Genomic DNA, 18070 nt, shown 5'->3' with positions numbered 1-18070 from the left:
AAGTGTCAAGTATTCAGTGACACACATGAACAATTGAAGCCTAATTGATGATGCTGATAAAGCACGTTTGTCCTGCCATATTATGCATTACAGTTAAAAGCTTGCCAATATGTATTAGACCATAATTTTGTAGTTATTTATTTATTTTATTTACCGTGCGTGATGACGAGCGAGGCCCCGGCGTAGTGCGTAACGTAACATTCCATTGAGAAGAAGAGGGGGGAAAAATGGCGTCCTCTAACAATCCTCGCAAATTTAGCGAAAAAATCGCTTTGCATAATCAGAAGCAGGCGGAGGAGACAGCCGCGTTCGAAGAAGTCATGAAGGACTTAAACATCACCAGAGCTGCCCGGGTAAGACCACCACACCTCGGCTGTGTACATTCTGTTGCATCGCTGTTTTTTTTGTTTTTTTTTAACCCCCCTTCTAACCAACGCTGCGGAGATGAATGTGAACACTGGGATGCTGGATTAGCGAACGTAAATATTTAACGCCCGCATCATTAGCATCATAAGTAGCGGCGTCGGTGCAACTGTGCCTTCTAACAACACCCTGGCCTTGTTCACAATGCTAAAATAATAATAACGTCTGCGGCTTAGCTAGTCTGAGTGATGTACACCTGTGCTAGATGACAATTCATCCGCTAACAATCGACTGACGTGTAAACCTTTCTTCACGACAAGCGACGTCCAACCGTTAGCTCAGTATTGAGCCTTTACATTACAGACTACTTCCAGTTAATGCTCTCACAATCCTTCTTTATTAGCACGAGGACAGTTGTATTCGTGGTGAATGAATGAATGAATTTTCAGTCAAGCTAACTTTGACAACATACCCTCAACTGTCAAAAAGCTGTTTATCACAAGGGCAGCTAATGATTGATTATATATATATACATACATATATACACAAATAGGGCTGCATCTAACGATTATTTTCATAATATATCTGTTATTTTCTCAATTAATCGAGAAATCGTTTCGTCCATAAAGTGCTAGAAGATTTTGATCAGTGTTTCTTGTCTTGTCCAAAAAAGCAAAAATGATTCAGTTTGAATGATTTCTTTGTAATATGGAGCAAAGAAACCAGAAAATATTCACATTTAAGAGGCTGAATAAAACCCAGAACAATTGCCTTAATTCAGTACACATACACACAAATGTGTGTGGTACAACTTTGTTCAATGTAACAGAATATCAATTATAATAGGGCTGAAACAATTAATCGGTTATTAATCAATTACTAAATTCATCATCAACTGATCAACTCTTTTGATCATCTTTTTTTTTTTTAAAGAATTAAAACGCACAGATTTTTCCAGTTTCTTTAATGTGATCTTTCTGGTTTCTTTGCTCCATACGACAAAGAAATCATCAAAGCTGAATAATTTTTCGTTTGTAGACATGACAAAAATATATGAGAACATCGTCATTTCCAGGTTTGAGAAACGCTGGTCAAGATTTTGACATGTTATGGACCAAGAAAATGATCTTGGAACACAATGTTTTCAATATGGGAGCATCTCCATTTTGATATTCGATGAATCTGAGTGTTTTTTTTTACACAATGAAAACATTATTTTTTTTGAAAGTGAAAATATAACAAATAAATAATCAAAACGGAATAATTTTTCATTAGTAGACATAATACATTTGAGAACGTCATCATTTCCAGGTTAGAGAAACACTGATCAGGATTTTCTTACATTTTGTGGACCAAGCAATAATCGAGAAAATAATTGACTGATTAATCGATTATGAAAATAATTGTTAGTTGCAGCTGTAATATATACTGACATGGTTTTATGCCTTGCACCAACGCACTTTGTCATATAACACATTCAATGTACCCCAGATGTGTGAAATATTTCTGTGTTTAACAGATGTTTTTGTCCAGTTAAGTGTGAAAAAACACTTTACAGGTTTCCTTAATCTTCCCTCAAGTGCAAAAATCACTCTCTATTCAATGTGACATTTGTCATGAGATTTATCAATGTTGACTGATGTAAAAATTCTTATTCTATTATCCTAATTATTATTATTACATGACTATCATTAGTTCTATTCAAAATGTATAAGTTGTGTGACTGCATAAATACTCCCATTTGCAGAAGTTTTACCAACTAAATCTTTATCCTTTGGAAAGAGACACTAATTTGGTTGTAATCAAAATAGCTAATGGATCCACCAATTTAGGTTATTGCTCCACCTCATAAGTTGAATTATAATTATTATCCTAAGCAAGAGCTGAAATGATTGGTTATTTGGACAATTATTATACTGATTTGTGTGTGTTGTAGTGTTCTGTTTCGTGCAATTGTAAAATAGCTGTTGTTTGGCCAAAACAAGCTGCTTTAAGAAAAGCAGGTTACTATTTGCCTCCCATTTTAAAATACACTATACTCATTATTTAAACAAATCAGCAGATAAATACAGCAGCCCTCTGTCATAACACTATGAGCCTTCAGAAAATAGGTAAAATGCCCATTAGGATTTCAATCTGATTATAGTGTGTTAGAGCAAATCTTAATATTTTTGAATGATGAAACAAGACATTTTAGATTTTTGTGGAAGTGAAAAATAGCTGTAACAATCAGTTATAAACATTTTTGTCAGATCAATGATTTATTAGAGGAATCATTTCAGCTTATTTTACCAAAGAAGGAAGGTACCAGGAACATTTGGGCCCTGTTGCTGGAAATGATGCCCACTAACCAGTCACCAAATACTGTATCAGTGACCCGAGCTGTTCTGTCATTTAATGCATGGAGAAGAAATTTAGCTTCCTTGATTTGTGGTCTCTGCCAGATTTGTATTTGTTGCCATTCAAATATCAACCCATTGCATTTGGTCAGACCAACCTCACCACATTTCATTTTTGGTGAAGGAGGCCTTCCATCATGCTGTTTTTGTAATAACATACATGACCTCTGTGAGTAACATGTGTATGCCAACGTGTGGCTGATGTAATAGCCAGATGTGTTACATGGAAAGTCTGTTTGTAATAACACCAGCTGTCAGTCAGGTGTCACTTTTTAAAGATGTTGTCTGCCTCTTGGTTGATCATGAAATGGCCACATCTGCCTGTCTCACTGTGTTTTCGTCCGTCCTTTAATGGATTGTAGTGACTGTTCATTTCACCACTGTGGACAGAAGGGCTGTTTTTTCATTTTAGCATCACTTTTGTTGTGAATCAGAACGATCATTCACTCATGCTTTCATGCAATTTTACTTTGCACAGCTGCAGTTACAGAAGACCCAGTATTTGCAACTAGGGCAGAATCGTGGACAGTACTATGGAGGCTCACTGCCCAATGTCAATCAGATTGGAAATGGCAACATTGACCTGCCTTTTCAGGTGAGCCCTTAGCCTCTTGGCTGGTAAATCAAAGGTTTGTTCTTGACCAGTGTACCTTTCTTAGCTGTTGGACATACATAAGATGCAGATACCTGTAGTATTGGTGAAAGATTGGCTCAAAACAATGACTCCTTTTTAAAGAAAGTCTACAGGATCATCTTAAATTATGAGGGCAGTAAAGGTGTGACTAGGTTGTGTTTAGGTGCAGGAAGTAGTATAGAAGGTTCTTTTTACAGGATTTTGCCATTTGGTTCCTAAATTTTAAAGTTTACCATTGCTTGTCATGGCTTTCCATCTTTAAATACATTTGCCAACTCAAGCACCAGTATGGGGGCCCATGGCTTGACTCATTCAGAAAAGAGCACATTTACACCATTTATCCTAAGACATATTTCTTGTGCCGTGGGTTCATTGGTTTTCCTATCCTCATTCACCTCATGTGTTCACTCTAGAATTCGGTGTTGGATACCAGCCGAACGACAAGGCACCACGGGCTGGTGGAGCGTGTTTACCGCGACCGAAACCGCATCACATCTCCTCACCGCAGGCCGCTGTCGGTCGATAAACATGGACGCCAAATATCCTTTGTTTCAAATGGTGTGGTGATGAAATGTTTTTGTTATCTTGTAAATGCTTTGCCTCGGATTTGCCTTTATCGCAGTAAGACTTGCGCCTTTATTTCGTTATGGCCTATGTTTGACATGTGTGACAAGTTTGCGCACGAGTTAAGTTCAATTTCAACATTTCTGGAGACATAGCATTATCTGAGATGGTTTCAGTTGGCTTTACTCATTCCTCCATGTGCACTGTTGCTATTATTAATGCTCACAGACACAAACACACTGGACATTGATTGACAGATATATTTGACACTACACCAGAACTTGGACCAAAATGTTTTCTATATGGATCATCTTCAAGCACGAACATTTTATTTATGGTAAAGTGATTAACATAGCTGATAGAAGGAAGGAAAGTAAAAATGTCTTAGTCTGGCATACATAACGGAGTGAGGCTATGAATGGAAGAGTGATTTCTCTGTATTAACAATGACAAAACATTAGATGTGGTGATGATGATCTATCTTCCCAGTGAGGTGAATTTCAGAGCTTGTTAGTGAATGATGTGATATGAGAGAGTGATTATTCCGAGAACTCTGTTCCACCATTAGATAAAAACACTGACTCAAGTTCAGAAAATAGATTTTCCAATTCATCTCAGTCTTTATTTGAAAGGTCTGACATTTATTTGTAAAATCCCTTTTATTTTAATCAAATTTCCTGTATCCTCTGCACACTTCTCACACGGCTGCAACATCTCTGGTGTAGACCCAGAGATCCATCCACACACCACTCATCACATGGTTTGGTGTGGTTGTCCGCTCAGGATGACAATTTGTTATGTCCTCCATTGTCAAGGGATAGCAACATATCATCACTGTTGTCTTCTACTGATGAGCAAAGAGTACGTAGATGCAGGTTAAGCTGCACTGTGCTGGACAAAATGGTAATGATGTCAAGCTGTGAGCTTTTAGGCTGGATATTATGAAGTTGATAAGTTTTGAAGTTGACTGAACACCTGTGACTGTACTGTAGAGTTGCACTGTGTATTCATATGAAGTAAAAAAAACAGTGCATTAATGTAATGGTGTCAAATTTTAATAAACATAAATATTTTTAATGAAGCACAATATTAGAGAGGTCCAGAATGAGTACAGTTTGTAGCCTTAGTTCTGTGAACATCTATTTCACAACCAGGCAAAATTGGTAGGGAAACAAATCAGGAAAACAAATAGAATTATTTTTTTTTGGGACCTCGTGAATTGGAATCATCAATACCCATAGCCATTTTCAGAGTAATTAAATTGCAGGATTACCTGTGTGTACATGTATCACCTCTATCAGGTTAAATCAGCCATAAAGCACAAAAGAATGGATTAGCCCAGATCCATTTTACATCTCGTCTGTTTCATTTGCCTTAACTAAATTCACATTGACAGCTGTCCTTACAGCTCCGTTTACCTCTCCCCACCACCAGACACTAGCTGGCGAAGGTAGGTAACTTCCCCTAGTCTTTTCGTACAAAGTAATGGCTACTTCATTAAACCAAATGTAACTCGACTACACAGTACAAGTCTTTGTCCATACAAAACTTTAAAACTTAATTAATAAAATGCAGAATACTGGTAATGATGGTGTTTCCAAGAGTTGCTGTAGTTTCTGGTAATTTGTTTGACACTGTGGAGTTGACAGAAATTTTTTTGCTCTAACTTTTGATCTTTCTAATACATACATGCAGGACAAATTCAGACTCTGCCTTACACCAGAGCACTATGAATCCGAAGCCCCAGGATGTGTTTGCAGGGGGATCACAGGAGCTGCAGCCTAAACGAGGTAACACAAGATCCAGTTACAAGGACATGAAGCTGCTGGCTTTTATTTATTAATGTGTACTAGTGCAGGCAGCAAAGCAGCTCAAGGAGTTGTTGACAAAAATGGATCTGAAGACTTAGTATTAAATATTTATGGCGTAAACCAACACTCATCTACCGTGAAGCACTACCTCGGTATTTAGTGCAGCATAGAAAACACAGCTGTAGAGTAAGGTCACATCTCTGAATGAAGCCGACTCATGTACAAGCTAGGTAGGAGGATCAATAATTCACAGATTATCTATGGATTAGGTCTTTTTGTGTGTGATGCTCTGCCACAATGAAGCCAAGATTACCTGGCATCCACTCTGTCTGGTCACCTTGCTATTTTTAGAGATGCGGGGATCTAGTGCACAACACCCTACTCTGCATGACTGGGTGGGAAATCGATGACTCACTTCTTGCACTGATTTGAATTGTTATGTGTTTTGTCTCAGCAAGCAACTGTGTCTTGCTGTTTTACTAATTAGTACTGCTGCTAACAGTGCCTGGGATGGAGGATTCCGACTCTAACGCTGACGAGGATGCACAGAAACAGTTGTGGAATGATGAGAAGGTACTGATGGGTAAGGGAGGGGCTACAAATTGGACAGTTGTTGTGACTTATCATATGCAGCTCATATCTACATTTTGTCTTTAGGATGATGCATCAAAGCCCAACACATGTGATGTCCCTGGAATCAAGTAGGTGGCATTAGACATGAAATCTGTGTTTCATGTCATATCATCATAGGGATATCATAGAAAAAGTACAAAGCATTTCTCATGAGTGATGAAACCTTTCTTCTTTTTTTTTGTAGTATATTCCCATCACCAGACCAGGAGTTGAACCCATCCGTGCTCCCAGCTGCACACAACACTGGCGGTTCATTGCCTGATCTGACCAACATTCAGTTCCCGCCTCCACTGTCCACACCACTGGACCCCGAGGACACCGTGGCCTTTCCCTCGCTCAGCTCATCCAACAGCACAGGCAGCCTGACCACCAACCTCACCCACCTGGGCATCAGCGCAGCCAGCCACGGTAACAAGTCCATTTTATCCATGTACATTATGTCGGGAGTTGAATTATTCAGGGGTGGGTTTACTCCTAAAACATTTCATGGGTGCTTCTTTTTCTTTTCATTTGTTCTACATGTTTGCAACCATCTCACTTTTATAGCGCAATGTTGCTGTTGCTTCCACCTGCACTGAATTACACTGCAGACAAGTGTAAATATTGACAACACTACTTCGCAGATGAACGCAACAGCAAAATGTTGTTTGGCGCACCAGTGTGACCTAAGGAAAAACTTTGAACTAACTTTGTTTTGAAGTTTTCTCCTCTTCTCTTCAGGAACATGACGTGAGAGTTGACTGTTACACATCCCACTCATTAACTGTTGACATTTCAGCTACACATTTTCAGCCTTTGCTTGTTTTCATTCCCAGGGATTCCCACCTCATCCCAATCTACCATGACTGCGACAGGACAGCGCCGGCAACCTCCTGTGGTGCCCCTCACCCTCTCCTCTGACCTCCACCTCCAACAGTCAACGCAGCAGTTCTCACCCACCTTGTCCTCACCTGTTAACATCACTCAGGTAAGCATCTGCTGAGCTCACTTTTCAGTTTTGGTCTGGGTTGTTTTGTTACCTCAGTAGAAGACTCAAAGTCAGTGATGGAGCACTTTGACTCTGGAAGGAGAATAGCTTAAATTACTCACAAAATAACCATCCCAGTTACAATGGGGTTCTGGGATTTTTCAACCTGGGCTCTATGTTTGTAAATGTTGGTGTATAACTGAATATTACTTACAGAAACTTGAAGATGAAGATGAGCCTTTTGAACATGATGCCCATCCCTACAGTACTTGTTTTGAGCCAGAGTAAACTGATGAAAAGTAGCTGCTGTGACATAATGCTGTGACTCTGTTCCCACAGTGGGAGAATGCTTATGTAGTCAAGAGTGGGACCTGTTGATGTCCAAAATTGATGTTGATGATGTTGAAATGTGTTACTTCCGCTGTAATTCACAACACAAGAGCTTATTGGAAAATGCATAAATAGTCTGTGAGTGTGCGTTTCTTCTTCAGGCCATACCAACAGAGTCGATGACCTTGGAGCAGCAACTTTCCCAATATCCACTCTTCAGTCAGTTGACGGCTCAGGCTCAGGCTCAGCTGCTCAGCGACCTGCAGAAGCAGCAGCAGGCCTTGTCGCAGGGCATCCAGCTCATCACTTTCCCACCTCCAGCCTCCACTGCTACATCCACTGCCACTGCCAGCAGCTCCTCCCCAGACAGCCAGAGCCAGACAACCGCCAGCATCGGTGTCAGTTCGGTAAGAAGCCAGGTTTACGGTTAACCTTGTGAAATGACTGCATCCATTTTGCTAAATCTGAAGCTTCTATTCATTTTCTCATTTTATTTTTCTTTCCAGATCTTAGTAATTATCCCTACACATGTTACTGGGCTTTGGCATTAGTTTATAATTTTTTGAATAACCTCTTTACACTCGAGATAATTGAGAATATTAGTTGTCCTTAGAATTATTGTATCCATTTTGCACTTTTCTCAGCCTCTAGGTTAAAGGGACAGTTTTTTTTTATGTGTGGTTATATGATGTATTGACAAATAATCAACACTGGCTTCACCCAGCTCGGCCTGGGACCAAGACAGTGACTCTCATCGCACCAAAATCAGTAATTTTACATTATGACACACAGGCGTTGTTGATTCACTCCTGATTCCATCAGCAAATGTGACGCTTTGGTGTTTGAAATCCTTTATTCATATTTAAGCGTCACAACCGTAACAAGTAAGGCAGCAGCAGGGCAACAGCTCCTGTGTGCCGATGATCTAAAATCACGGTCTACAAACCAGTTTCCTGGCTGTTTAATGGCGATGATAATGCAGGTAACATAATCTTGATATCATAGACCTGTGCAGGCATAGATTGTTATTGGGGGAGCCTTTTATTTTGTTAAGTTTTTCTTCTTCTTTCCCTGATGGCAGCCATGTTATTAGTTCATAGCTCATAGAAGCAACGGGTGTTTCTACCCTACAGTCACTTTTCCTTATTTTCTGGCCAGCCTCAAAGTTTTCCCAATGTTTATAGTGATTTGGTTTGATTTCTCACCTTCCACTTATACACATTATACATGCCGAGCAGCTTCTTCACTCAAGCAGACATTGAGATTTGTTTGTGACACGGCCTGACACTTAGTTCTAGCTAATCCTCTTCCCTCCAACAGTACCGCAATCAGACTGGCTCACCAGCCACTCAATCTCCAACCTCCCCAGTCTCCAATCAAGGCTTCTCCCCCGGCGGCTCGCCTCAAGTAAGGGCCCACCCACCGAGCTAGCTGCTGTTTGGGGAAGGGGGTAATTGTCAATGAGTCAGGCTGCTTTTCATTTTTTCTGTATCAGCAGTTAAACAATCATGGTGTCGGCAACTGCGTAACTCATTTTTTTCATCACCACTGTCGCCATTTACTGTGTGCATGACAACGTTTGCCATAGTTTGTCGATGAAGGCACTGACCATTTTTTGTATTGTGAACATGCTCATGCAATGAAGGTTTGGAAGTTTGAGCAGCACATGACTGAAACTCTTTTCTTCTTTTTTCTTTTCTGGTGAGGTGTAGTAATATGTGTGCGGTTGCATCCGTACTACACATTTTTATTTTGTGTACATTTGATTAGCGGATGAAAGAATTTTATGCCGGATGCTTCCTGAGGCCATCCGTGCTTTGGACCGGTACAAGGAGTACTGTACACTAGATAAGAGAATTTAGAGTGTCCAATTAACAATGAGCAATGTGGATTGGTTGCCTTGTTCAACCCTTCAGTCACAATCCATTTGCCATTTTGAGAGAGAAGCACTGTAACCACACAGACACAGAGTCATGGACAAGAACAAGCTGCGGGTGTGCAGTACAGCTGACTGCATGGAATCTGTTCGTTAAGTATTCAGTAAAAATAGTGACTGCGAAAAATAGGTTTAGTACTCACCGTCGTGTCTGAATTCGCGGACAGGACGTATTCTAGTGATATCGAGCATCTTTGCAGGTTACTTTTCATTGATTCTAGTTGGCTACACTGCCTAACCATATCTAAACACAAGAGTATGATGGTGACAAAAATGACAAAGATGGGGACAGTGAATGCCAGCGCAAGAGAGAGAGGTGGTGGTATAAAGTAGCACATTGACGTCTACGTGAAAACGCAAGGGTTTTGAGAAGTGTTTTGGTGTTTCAAGTCTCCTAAAACGCCGTTTCTGTGTGGATGAAATGATAATACTTGTTTCCGCGTGGATGGCCCCTTTAGTGAACGCTACGTTCACTAAAGCCTGGGCCAGACCGGGTGCGTGTGTGATGGCTGCATTGCTGATCTGCTACTTCTTGCTCATCTCTATTGTTCACACAAGGACCTGTGTCTGCCTCACCTGTGCATACACAGTGTTGTGTTTCTCACATATTTGATATAAACTGTGGTCAAAGACAATATTACATGCTCTGTTTCGCTGTGAACTGAAAAAGCTCTCTTCTCCAGAAGAGCAGCAGTGCTCAAGTGGTTGTTGCACACTACCATATTTCTGCTATTGTGACTTCCCCTCTTTGTCAGCAAAACACATCACATGAGTTGTCACTAACTCCTGCACGTTAACTTGGACTAATTAATAACCTTTTGATCTTGTCAAAAAATGGATGGACGATATCTGCTGGTGTCTACTCTTATGTGCTATGCTTCATTGTACCATACGTTATCTATTTTACCATAAAGTGGAACATAATTTGCACTATTGAAGAAGACCTGAAACTTGCAATTGAGAGCATTAATTGCTCAGGAAAATGTTTGCTTATAATGTAAATCAAATGGGAATAGGCTCATCTTCCCACTCATTATTAATCAGAGTTCTTTTTGCAACAAGCAGAGTTGCCCCGAGTGGCCATTCAATGTATTCTCCTGGTTGGCTTCAGAACACGTCCATTTTTCATGTGGTTTCACAGTCATTCTCTTTCATTCTTTGAGTCACTATAGGACCACTCTTTGAGTCACTTGACATCTGTTATTTACACAAACACAAATCACTGTTGCTGCCTCTTTTTAGGGAGGATTCATAGGCAGCTTTATTTCAACCTCGAATAACAAAAATGTTAGGTAGCATGTGTTTAAAAATACACTTTGTTTTGGCTTCCAAGGTGCAAAGCCACTTCAGGGCTGAAGGCGACATTGAGAAAATCAATGAATCTGTCATCTATGAAATCCCCTTTAGTCAATTGGCGTTGATTCTGAGTGGCACTTTTTCAAGGGGAAATCTGTCATGTTTTGACTTGGTGGTGTTCTTCCTTTCATTGTAGAGGTATGGGACACAGGTTTGGGCAAGACTGACTGTATTAAGGGGAAATAAGAGACCCTTCCAAATAAGCAACAGAAATAATCTCAAAGACTTTTCTTTTAATCCAAAAATAGATAAATGTATAAACTCAAGCAGATGCAAGTGTTTGAGATGATAACGTTAACTATTTGTGCTCTGATCAGCCTCGATCTTATTGTCGGTAAAGCAAACACATAATATTATTTTTCTTATTTTTTTTCTCAAACCTGTACAGCAGAAAAGTCAAATATGACAAAAGCCCCTCAGGTTGATGGATGTCAGAATTTCCCTTTTAACATGTTGATCTGTGTTTGTGTCTTCATGAATAGGGCTGTCGTGGTCAGGGCATCACTGCACACCAGGATGAAACTAACAAACAACCATGTCATGTTCATACTTAAGTTCTGTATCTGAGTTTTTTGTTTTCTTTTCTTTTCTTTTTAGACTCTTGACCACGACAGCTCTGATCACAAAACCATTTGCTTTGGTCGCTGCTCAGTCTGACACTTTGTCGTGTTTCTGAGGTCTTTGGTTTGCTTGTGTTTTCTGTTCTTCCATGCTTGCGGGGCCCGGACATTTTGCCTTGTGTCTAATTTTTGTTTGTTATGCAGCGGCTTTGTTTCCAGTTGTTCTGAAATATGGTTTACCTGTCTCCTCCAGCACATCCCAGTGGTGGGCAGTATATTTGGCGACTCCTTCTATGATCAGCAGTTGTCATCGAGGCAGACCAATGCACTTTCTCACCAGGTGACACACAACGCAGCAACAGTAAAGAGCAGTGACGCACGTTTTCTTTACCTTTTACACTACGTCGTTTCTCTCTGGTTTCCAGCTAGAGCAGTTCAACATGATCGAGACCCCCATCAGCTCCACCAGCCTTTATAACCAGTGCTCCACCCTCAACTATACACAGGCGGCCATGATGGGCCTCACTGGGAGCAGCCTACAGGACTCTCAGCAGCTCGGCTACAGTAGCCACAGCAACATCCCCAACATCATCCTAACAGGTAGCCACAGCTGTTTGCCCATTAGAAACAGTCTTATCTCGTTCCACTCAGAAGAAATTCTATTGCTATTGCACCAAAATCAGCAATTTTTGACACACAGGTGTTGTTGATTTACTCTGCATGACACACACAGTTAGGCTTCTTTTCCATCATGAAATTAGCCCCTTCTTCATGTAAATAATATGTGATAATCTATTCAGTTTATAGTTTACAGTTGGCTTTAACATTTCTACAGGTTAATCAGATTTATGTAAAAGTAAATGCAGCCTTTTTGCTATAAGAAGGAATGAATGGTAGAATCAGAGTTGTTCATAATCCTAATGCATCATTTTCAATCCAACTGTACTTGTTGCCCCGTTGGAACCACTCGTAGTATCTTGAAATGGACAGTTTTATCAGCGTTCCAAGAAGAAAGCCCGATAATGTTCGATAACTCACAAATGTCTTTAAATACAAACTGTGGTGACATTAATTGTCAAAAATGACTTTAAAAGGACCTTAAATCTGTTCTGCGTAACTCTTACAATGCGACACTGATCAAGTTTATCAGCTCCACGTGACTCGTTCTGTGTTTCTCAGTATAGCAGTGTTTAGATTTCGTGTCTTCCAGCGATATCCCTGCACTGCACACAGGAAGGGATTTATGTCGGTACACATGGAGGCAACAGCATCATTGTGCTAGTGAAGTGTGACGACTGCAAACAGGTCAGTGTGTGACAAATACACAAAGAAGCACTCAGGAAAGATTCAAAGGTAAATTCTACTGCTTAAAAAACCTAATTTCCTCCGCTTCTGCACTGCCAGTCTGTACACAGACTTGCTTCCTGGTCTGATAGTATTGTTGCACACAAGTTTATAATGTTGCTTCATTTGTGTTCACAAAGACCTAACAAACGCAGAATAACAACGTCAACAAACCTTTTACACTCTGCAGCTTGAGTGTAGTTTGAATATGAACATGAAACCTGCCTGATCTTTCTCGGATGTCTGTCTCTTATGTTGCATCACTCAGTCACAGGTGAGTCACCGCCGAGCCTCTCCAAAGAGCTGACCAACTCTCTGGCCGGTGTCGGCGACGTCAGCTTTGACGCAGACTCTCAGTTTCCCCTGGACGAGCTGAAGATTGACCCGCTCACCCTCGACGGACTGCACATGCTCAATGACCCCGATATGGTGCTCGCCGACCCCGCCACCGAGGACACGTTCAGGATGGACAGGCTGTAACATGTGAGGCTCAATGTGGCCAAGAAGGAGAAGAAGACGAAGACGAAGAAAGAAACCCACACACTAACTTGTGAACGGAGAGAAGCAAAGGGCGGGAAGAACCCTCTCCCTTGTTGCATGGCTGTCCAGCTGTCTGACCTCGCCCTCGTCTCCGTGAAGCTCTCTGAAATGACGCACCACCAACAGACAGCAGGGAATAAGACGTCCAGTGGCTTGCTGGGGAATGGCCTCGCTGTCAATTTGAATGAGATTGGTCGCTCAGTGCTTTCGCTAGCCTGCTGTGTTTACAGTGTACCATTACATGCCACATATATTCCAAAACAAAAAAGAAGAAGAAAATGCACATTTGACAATGTATTTTTTTTCCTTTTCATATCCACGTTTTGTTTTTGTTTTTATATTTGCTGGTAGCAGGGAGCTGCTAGGACATTGGGCTAAACCGTTTGGCAATCTGATGAATTGGTTTTTCCCTTTATGCTGTAACAGCTTTCTATTTCACACTCAAAGCTTTATTTTTGACAACCAAAAGTTATTTTCATCATGTACTGTATGTTTTGATGCTTTATGTTCTATTTATTTTATTTATTTATTTATTTCGGTTTAAGATTGATTTTATATTCTATTTACTAATTTAAATTTGATGCCAAAATGCTCTCTGTAAGCATAGTGTAAATTTGCACTCATGTGGTTTGTGTCTATTTATTAAGTACCAACATATTTCTAAATGTGTTTGTTAAGCTACTTGGTTAATGAAGGAGTGCAAAATCTCCCCATAGTTGCTCTTTGGTGTTCGATGTGCCATTCTCTGATGTAGAGACGCGGTAGACGTTGTCATGCTGTAGCCCGGCGGTCAAATCCAAGCGTCGTCGTTTCCAGTGATGATGGGTCGGTTGTAATTACCTTAAATTAACGTTTTTTCTCAGAAAATAATCAGGTATTTCTATTGAACTGGAAAGCAGGAGAGAAAAAAAATTGATTTATTGCCAGTGAAGAGCCAATACACATTCAGACCGACGCAGTCTGTTTTTAAAAGTGAAATCTCCAAAAGTCGTCACTGTGAAATCACCTGATTTTGCCTTACATGAGTGTTCCTGCTGTTCCACTTAAGTGTCTGACGTGACAACGTATTTTCGTACCTTATTGTAACATTTTCTTGTATTTGAGAGGAACGTCACTTTTGATCAGTGATATTTGTGATTATGTTGTGTAAGGTTTGACAAATCGATGTACTGTATTTTGTAGCGGTACAATTTATACCCAAATTGTTGATGTTTTTTAAAGTGGGGCAAAAAAAAAGAAAAAGCAAACAAAAAAAAAGAAAATCAAAGGATGGTTTTTGAGTGATTTGCAAGGTATAGTGCAATTATGGGGAGGCTTTTTGCTCCTTGACAGGGAAGCTCTTACAAAAACGCTACTGACCTTTGCCACAGTGGTCATCGACAACAACCGTACTACGAAACAGTGTGCAGTCACTTTAGTGGAGACCGCGTCACAGCCTTTAAATGGTGTCCATGCAATTCATTCTTCAGAGTTTATGATTATAGGCATATTTTTATCAGAGATACAAAATTTAACGGTGTACTGAAAGGCCAAAAAAGATGTGTGTATTTATATATTTTAAAGTATTTTATGCAATTTTATTTCTATTCAGTGTTAGTGACGACTAAGAGGTCACCGAGAGCCGCACACACGGAGATTGTGTTGTGTGGATTACTCCCGAGATGAGTTACAGTATTTCACCGAGAGCAGCTTTAAGTGAAAAGTGTTCACACACATCACACTGGAACATGTATATACTCTTAATTGTGTGTGTGTGTGTGTAGAGAAAAACGTGTAGGAAAACAAACCACGTGAGATTTGAATCCGTCTCAGCCTTTTGTCAAGAGTTTCCCTGAGAGTCGTGTGCAGGTCTGTGGGATCATGTTTGGTATATTGTAATGTTTGTGTACAGATGTGCTCATCATTTGCTCATCATTGGGATGATGGGAAAAGGAATCATGTTCGGGTTGTACATTAGGTTTAAGTTGAGATGTTTGGTGTTTGCTGTGCTCTCTCTCCCCCCCTCTCTCCATCCATGGTTATGATTCCTATGCAAATGAGACAAAAACATTTACCCTTCAAGGTAAAAGCTCCTGATGTTTTGTTTGTTTTTGATTTGGTTGTATTATTTGTTTCTTTGTTTAAAACATTCCAGAAGTTAAGCTGGATTTGTAGTTCACAAATGGTGTAGTCATGGAAACAAAGGTGCAGATGGAGGTTTGAAATTACCGTGGGGGAGATTTAATTAATATATAAAGACGCCGTCCAAACAACGGTGCAGCGTTTTGTGATCGTTTTCGTCTAAATATTGTGTAAGAATATGTCAAATATTGCCAGCATGATGATGATTATGAAGAGAGAAGGATTTCAAGGGCTCTGTAGACTTTCACATAACAATCGCACAGCTCTGTTTTCTCTTTCACCTGCTGGACAAATTAGTATTCTTAGATTAAACTGCATCTGTGCTGTAGATTTTAATGAATTGATGGCAGAGAATATGAGTTTAGCAGGTTTTGGAGGTTTGCAGTGGTGCTATGACAATCAAGTAAATTCATTTCTACACCTGAAAAAGCATAACTCCAGCTTTCTTTTGAAATGAGCTTTATTTTCTTTTTACGTTTCCACACTGTTTTTGTAAGTCACACACCCTGCTTTTCCTTTCTTTAATGCACTGGCTGCATCTCTGCCTCTTCAGCAGTGGATTCCTTCTGTGTGAAGTTGCTGCTCAAGAAACAAATGTGTTGATCCCAAACTTCAAATTGACTTTACCGTTACTGACCTTAAGCGTAACAAAGAGGCCCCGAGATGCAGACACTTCAGCAGAAGCTGATTTTCTTTTCTCAAACGTCAACGAGAAACAAGTGCGTCGATGTTTCCAGAGGTTTTTGTTTTTGTTTTATCAAAAGTATTGTGTGTCAGCCAATTGTCACCGTTGCTTTGCCATTAATGCCAGTGGGTTTGAGCCTTTCTGTCATCCTGACCTTGTACATAATATGCTATAGCTGAAACAAAATGCATGACTTTACCGACGGTCCAAACCTCTCTCAATGAAGGTCTACTTTTGCTCTGCAGGGTTGATTTGTGTAACACGTAGCTTACGTTCAAAGGGATGCATGTATGGGTCTGTTTTGTGCGACACTGAAGTCCTGACTCTGTTACCTCCATCTCTGTATTACGGTAACTCCATAAATGATAAAAGAATGTATTTTTATGTGGCAGTGTCTTGCCTGTTGCCAAATGACCCTGAGCTTTTGGTTTCCGGGCTTCTCTCTCTCTCACACTCTGCACCTCAGTTGAGTCTTTCTCACTGTTGCTCGTTCTTACGCTTTCTCTTCCTGCACCGGGGCATCTCGCGGGCGCACGAGTCGGCCCAGCCCCTCATTCTCTGCACCACCTGGTTTGCTTTGGCTCGAAAATGGAAGCAGGTTACGTCTTGTGTCGATTGCAGATTAGCACGGGCACTGGTTGTTTGCATATATGGACTTTAAATAATCTGTCAACTGCATGACATGATAGACACATCACATGAAGCAGATCCTTATCCCTTTGCTGAGGTGACATGTGTTTTCAGACATCAGATTTGGTTGTTTTATGTCGTTTGCCTGTCATGTCAGTGTATTTCTGTTTTTTTCTGTCTGTTTTTGTGCAAAGGGTTGTCCACTCGTCGCTTGGCACTTTATTTGTGGCTTCCTGGCTTTTGAGCAGGGACTGTTCTGCCCGATGTGAATGCTGACTCTTTCATTACAGATGTATAGACCGGATATATTTTAATGTCAATGAAAAGATGAATTCTCTATTTTCCTTTGTAAACTCTATTTTGGCTTGTCCTGTTTGTTTGTTTTTGATCTGGTCAGTTTTTAGGAGATGCAACTCTAGAAAGGGCTTACTCCAGTGCAGCTTGCGCTCTCGTGTTGGGAAAGAACGGCGCTCCGAATGTATTTCTCTGTTGGTCATCCCCACACACACACACATGTGAAAGCAGTCTCAGCGAGTCACAGTTTAAACACAGACATCAGAAGATTGACCTTACAGTTGTAGTTTTAGCCTCAACGCGGCTGCTCATGTTGTTGCTGCAGCGCCAGCATCAACTGTGACACTTTTAGAGCCTGAACCTGCTGCTGCCTCAGCAGTGCAGGAAGAAAAACAGGACATTTAGATACAGCTGATGTCTTGACTTTGACCCAACCTAACTGAAACAGACATACTCAAAAGTCTCCTTTCTTGACATTAGTTCAACACAAAAATTTTGCTGCGCTGTTAGATGTGTAAAAGTCTCTCAAAGTTACTGTAAATCTCTTATTTTCACTTTTCACACAAAGTGAAGGAAAAGCAAAGGTTATATTCAATTCAAGCTGATTATACAACTTTAGTCAATATGAGGAAAATCAAAAGGCAGTAAATAAGAAGAAAAAGGTGCATTTGTTCATCAGGGCTGAAGCCAAACAGCTAAAGGAGCATGAAATTAAGACTTTATTGATTCCAATACCAAAACAAACTTTTCAGGCTGAAGGGGAAAAAAAAACTGGAGGTCTCATTTTCATGTCCCTTTAATAACGTTTTCTTAATTACTACAGTTCACGGCTCTGGAAAAACACAGTTTAAGTTCCCCTCCAAACTTATAGTGAGAATAGCATTATGTCACTGTCGTCCCGTA

General features: G+C 40.4%; 1 protein-coding gene across 3 annotated transcripts; it reads left to right on the top strand.

Annotated features, from left to right (window-relative positions):
• Positions 1-200: 200 nt before the first annotated feature.
• On the top strand, positions 201-17229 carry crtc1b (CREB regulated transcription coactivator 1b). 3 transcript variants are annotated; one of them, XM_044043559.1, is made up of 14 exons: positions 201-353; positions 3241-3357; positions 3810-3935; positions 5349-5410; positions 5656-5750; positions 6274-6344; positions 6429-6472; positions 6589-6812; positions 7220-7371; positions 7863-8108; positions 9022-9108; positions 11807-11893; positions 11979-12153; positions 13166-17229. In XM_044043559.1, exons 1-14 carry the CDS (start codon positions 228-230, stop codon positions 13375-13377), a joined length of 1824 nt encoding a protein of 607 aa, XP_043899494.1. In that variant the 5' UTR covers positions 201-227; the 3' UTR covers positions 13378-17229. The 3 variants fall into 3 exon arrangements, with proteins under 3 accessions (XP_043899494.1, XP_043899493.1, XP_043899495.1); XM_044043558.1 differs by having other exon boundaries at positions 6259-6344; XM_044043560.1 differs by lacking the exon at positions 9022-9108 and having other exon boundaries at positions 6259-6344.
• The last annotated feature ends 841 nt before the right edge of the window (positions 17230-18070 follow it).

This window comes from Solea senegalensis, linkage group LG14 (assembly GCF_019176455.1).
Source record: "Solea senegalensis isolate Sse05_10M linkage group LG14, IFAPA_SoseM_1, whole genome shotgun sequence".
Lineage (NCBI taxonomy): Eukaryota > Metazoa > Chordata > Actinopteri > Pleuronectiformes > Soleidae > Solea > Solea senegalensis.
Note: the sequence above shows the minus strand (reverse complement) of the source record. Positions and strands in the feature narration are given on the sequence as shown.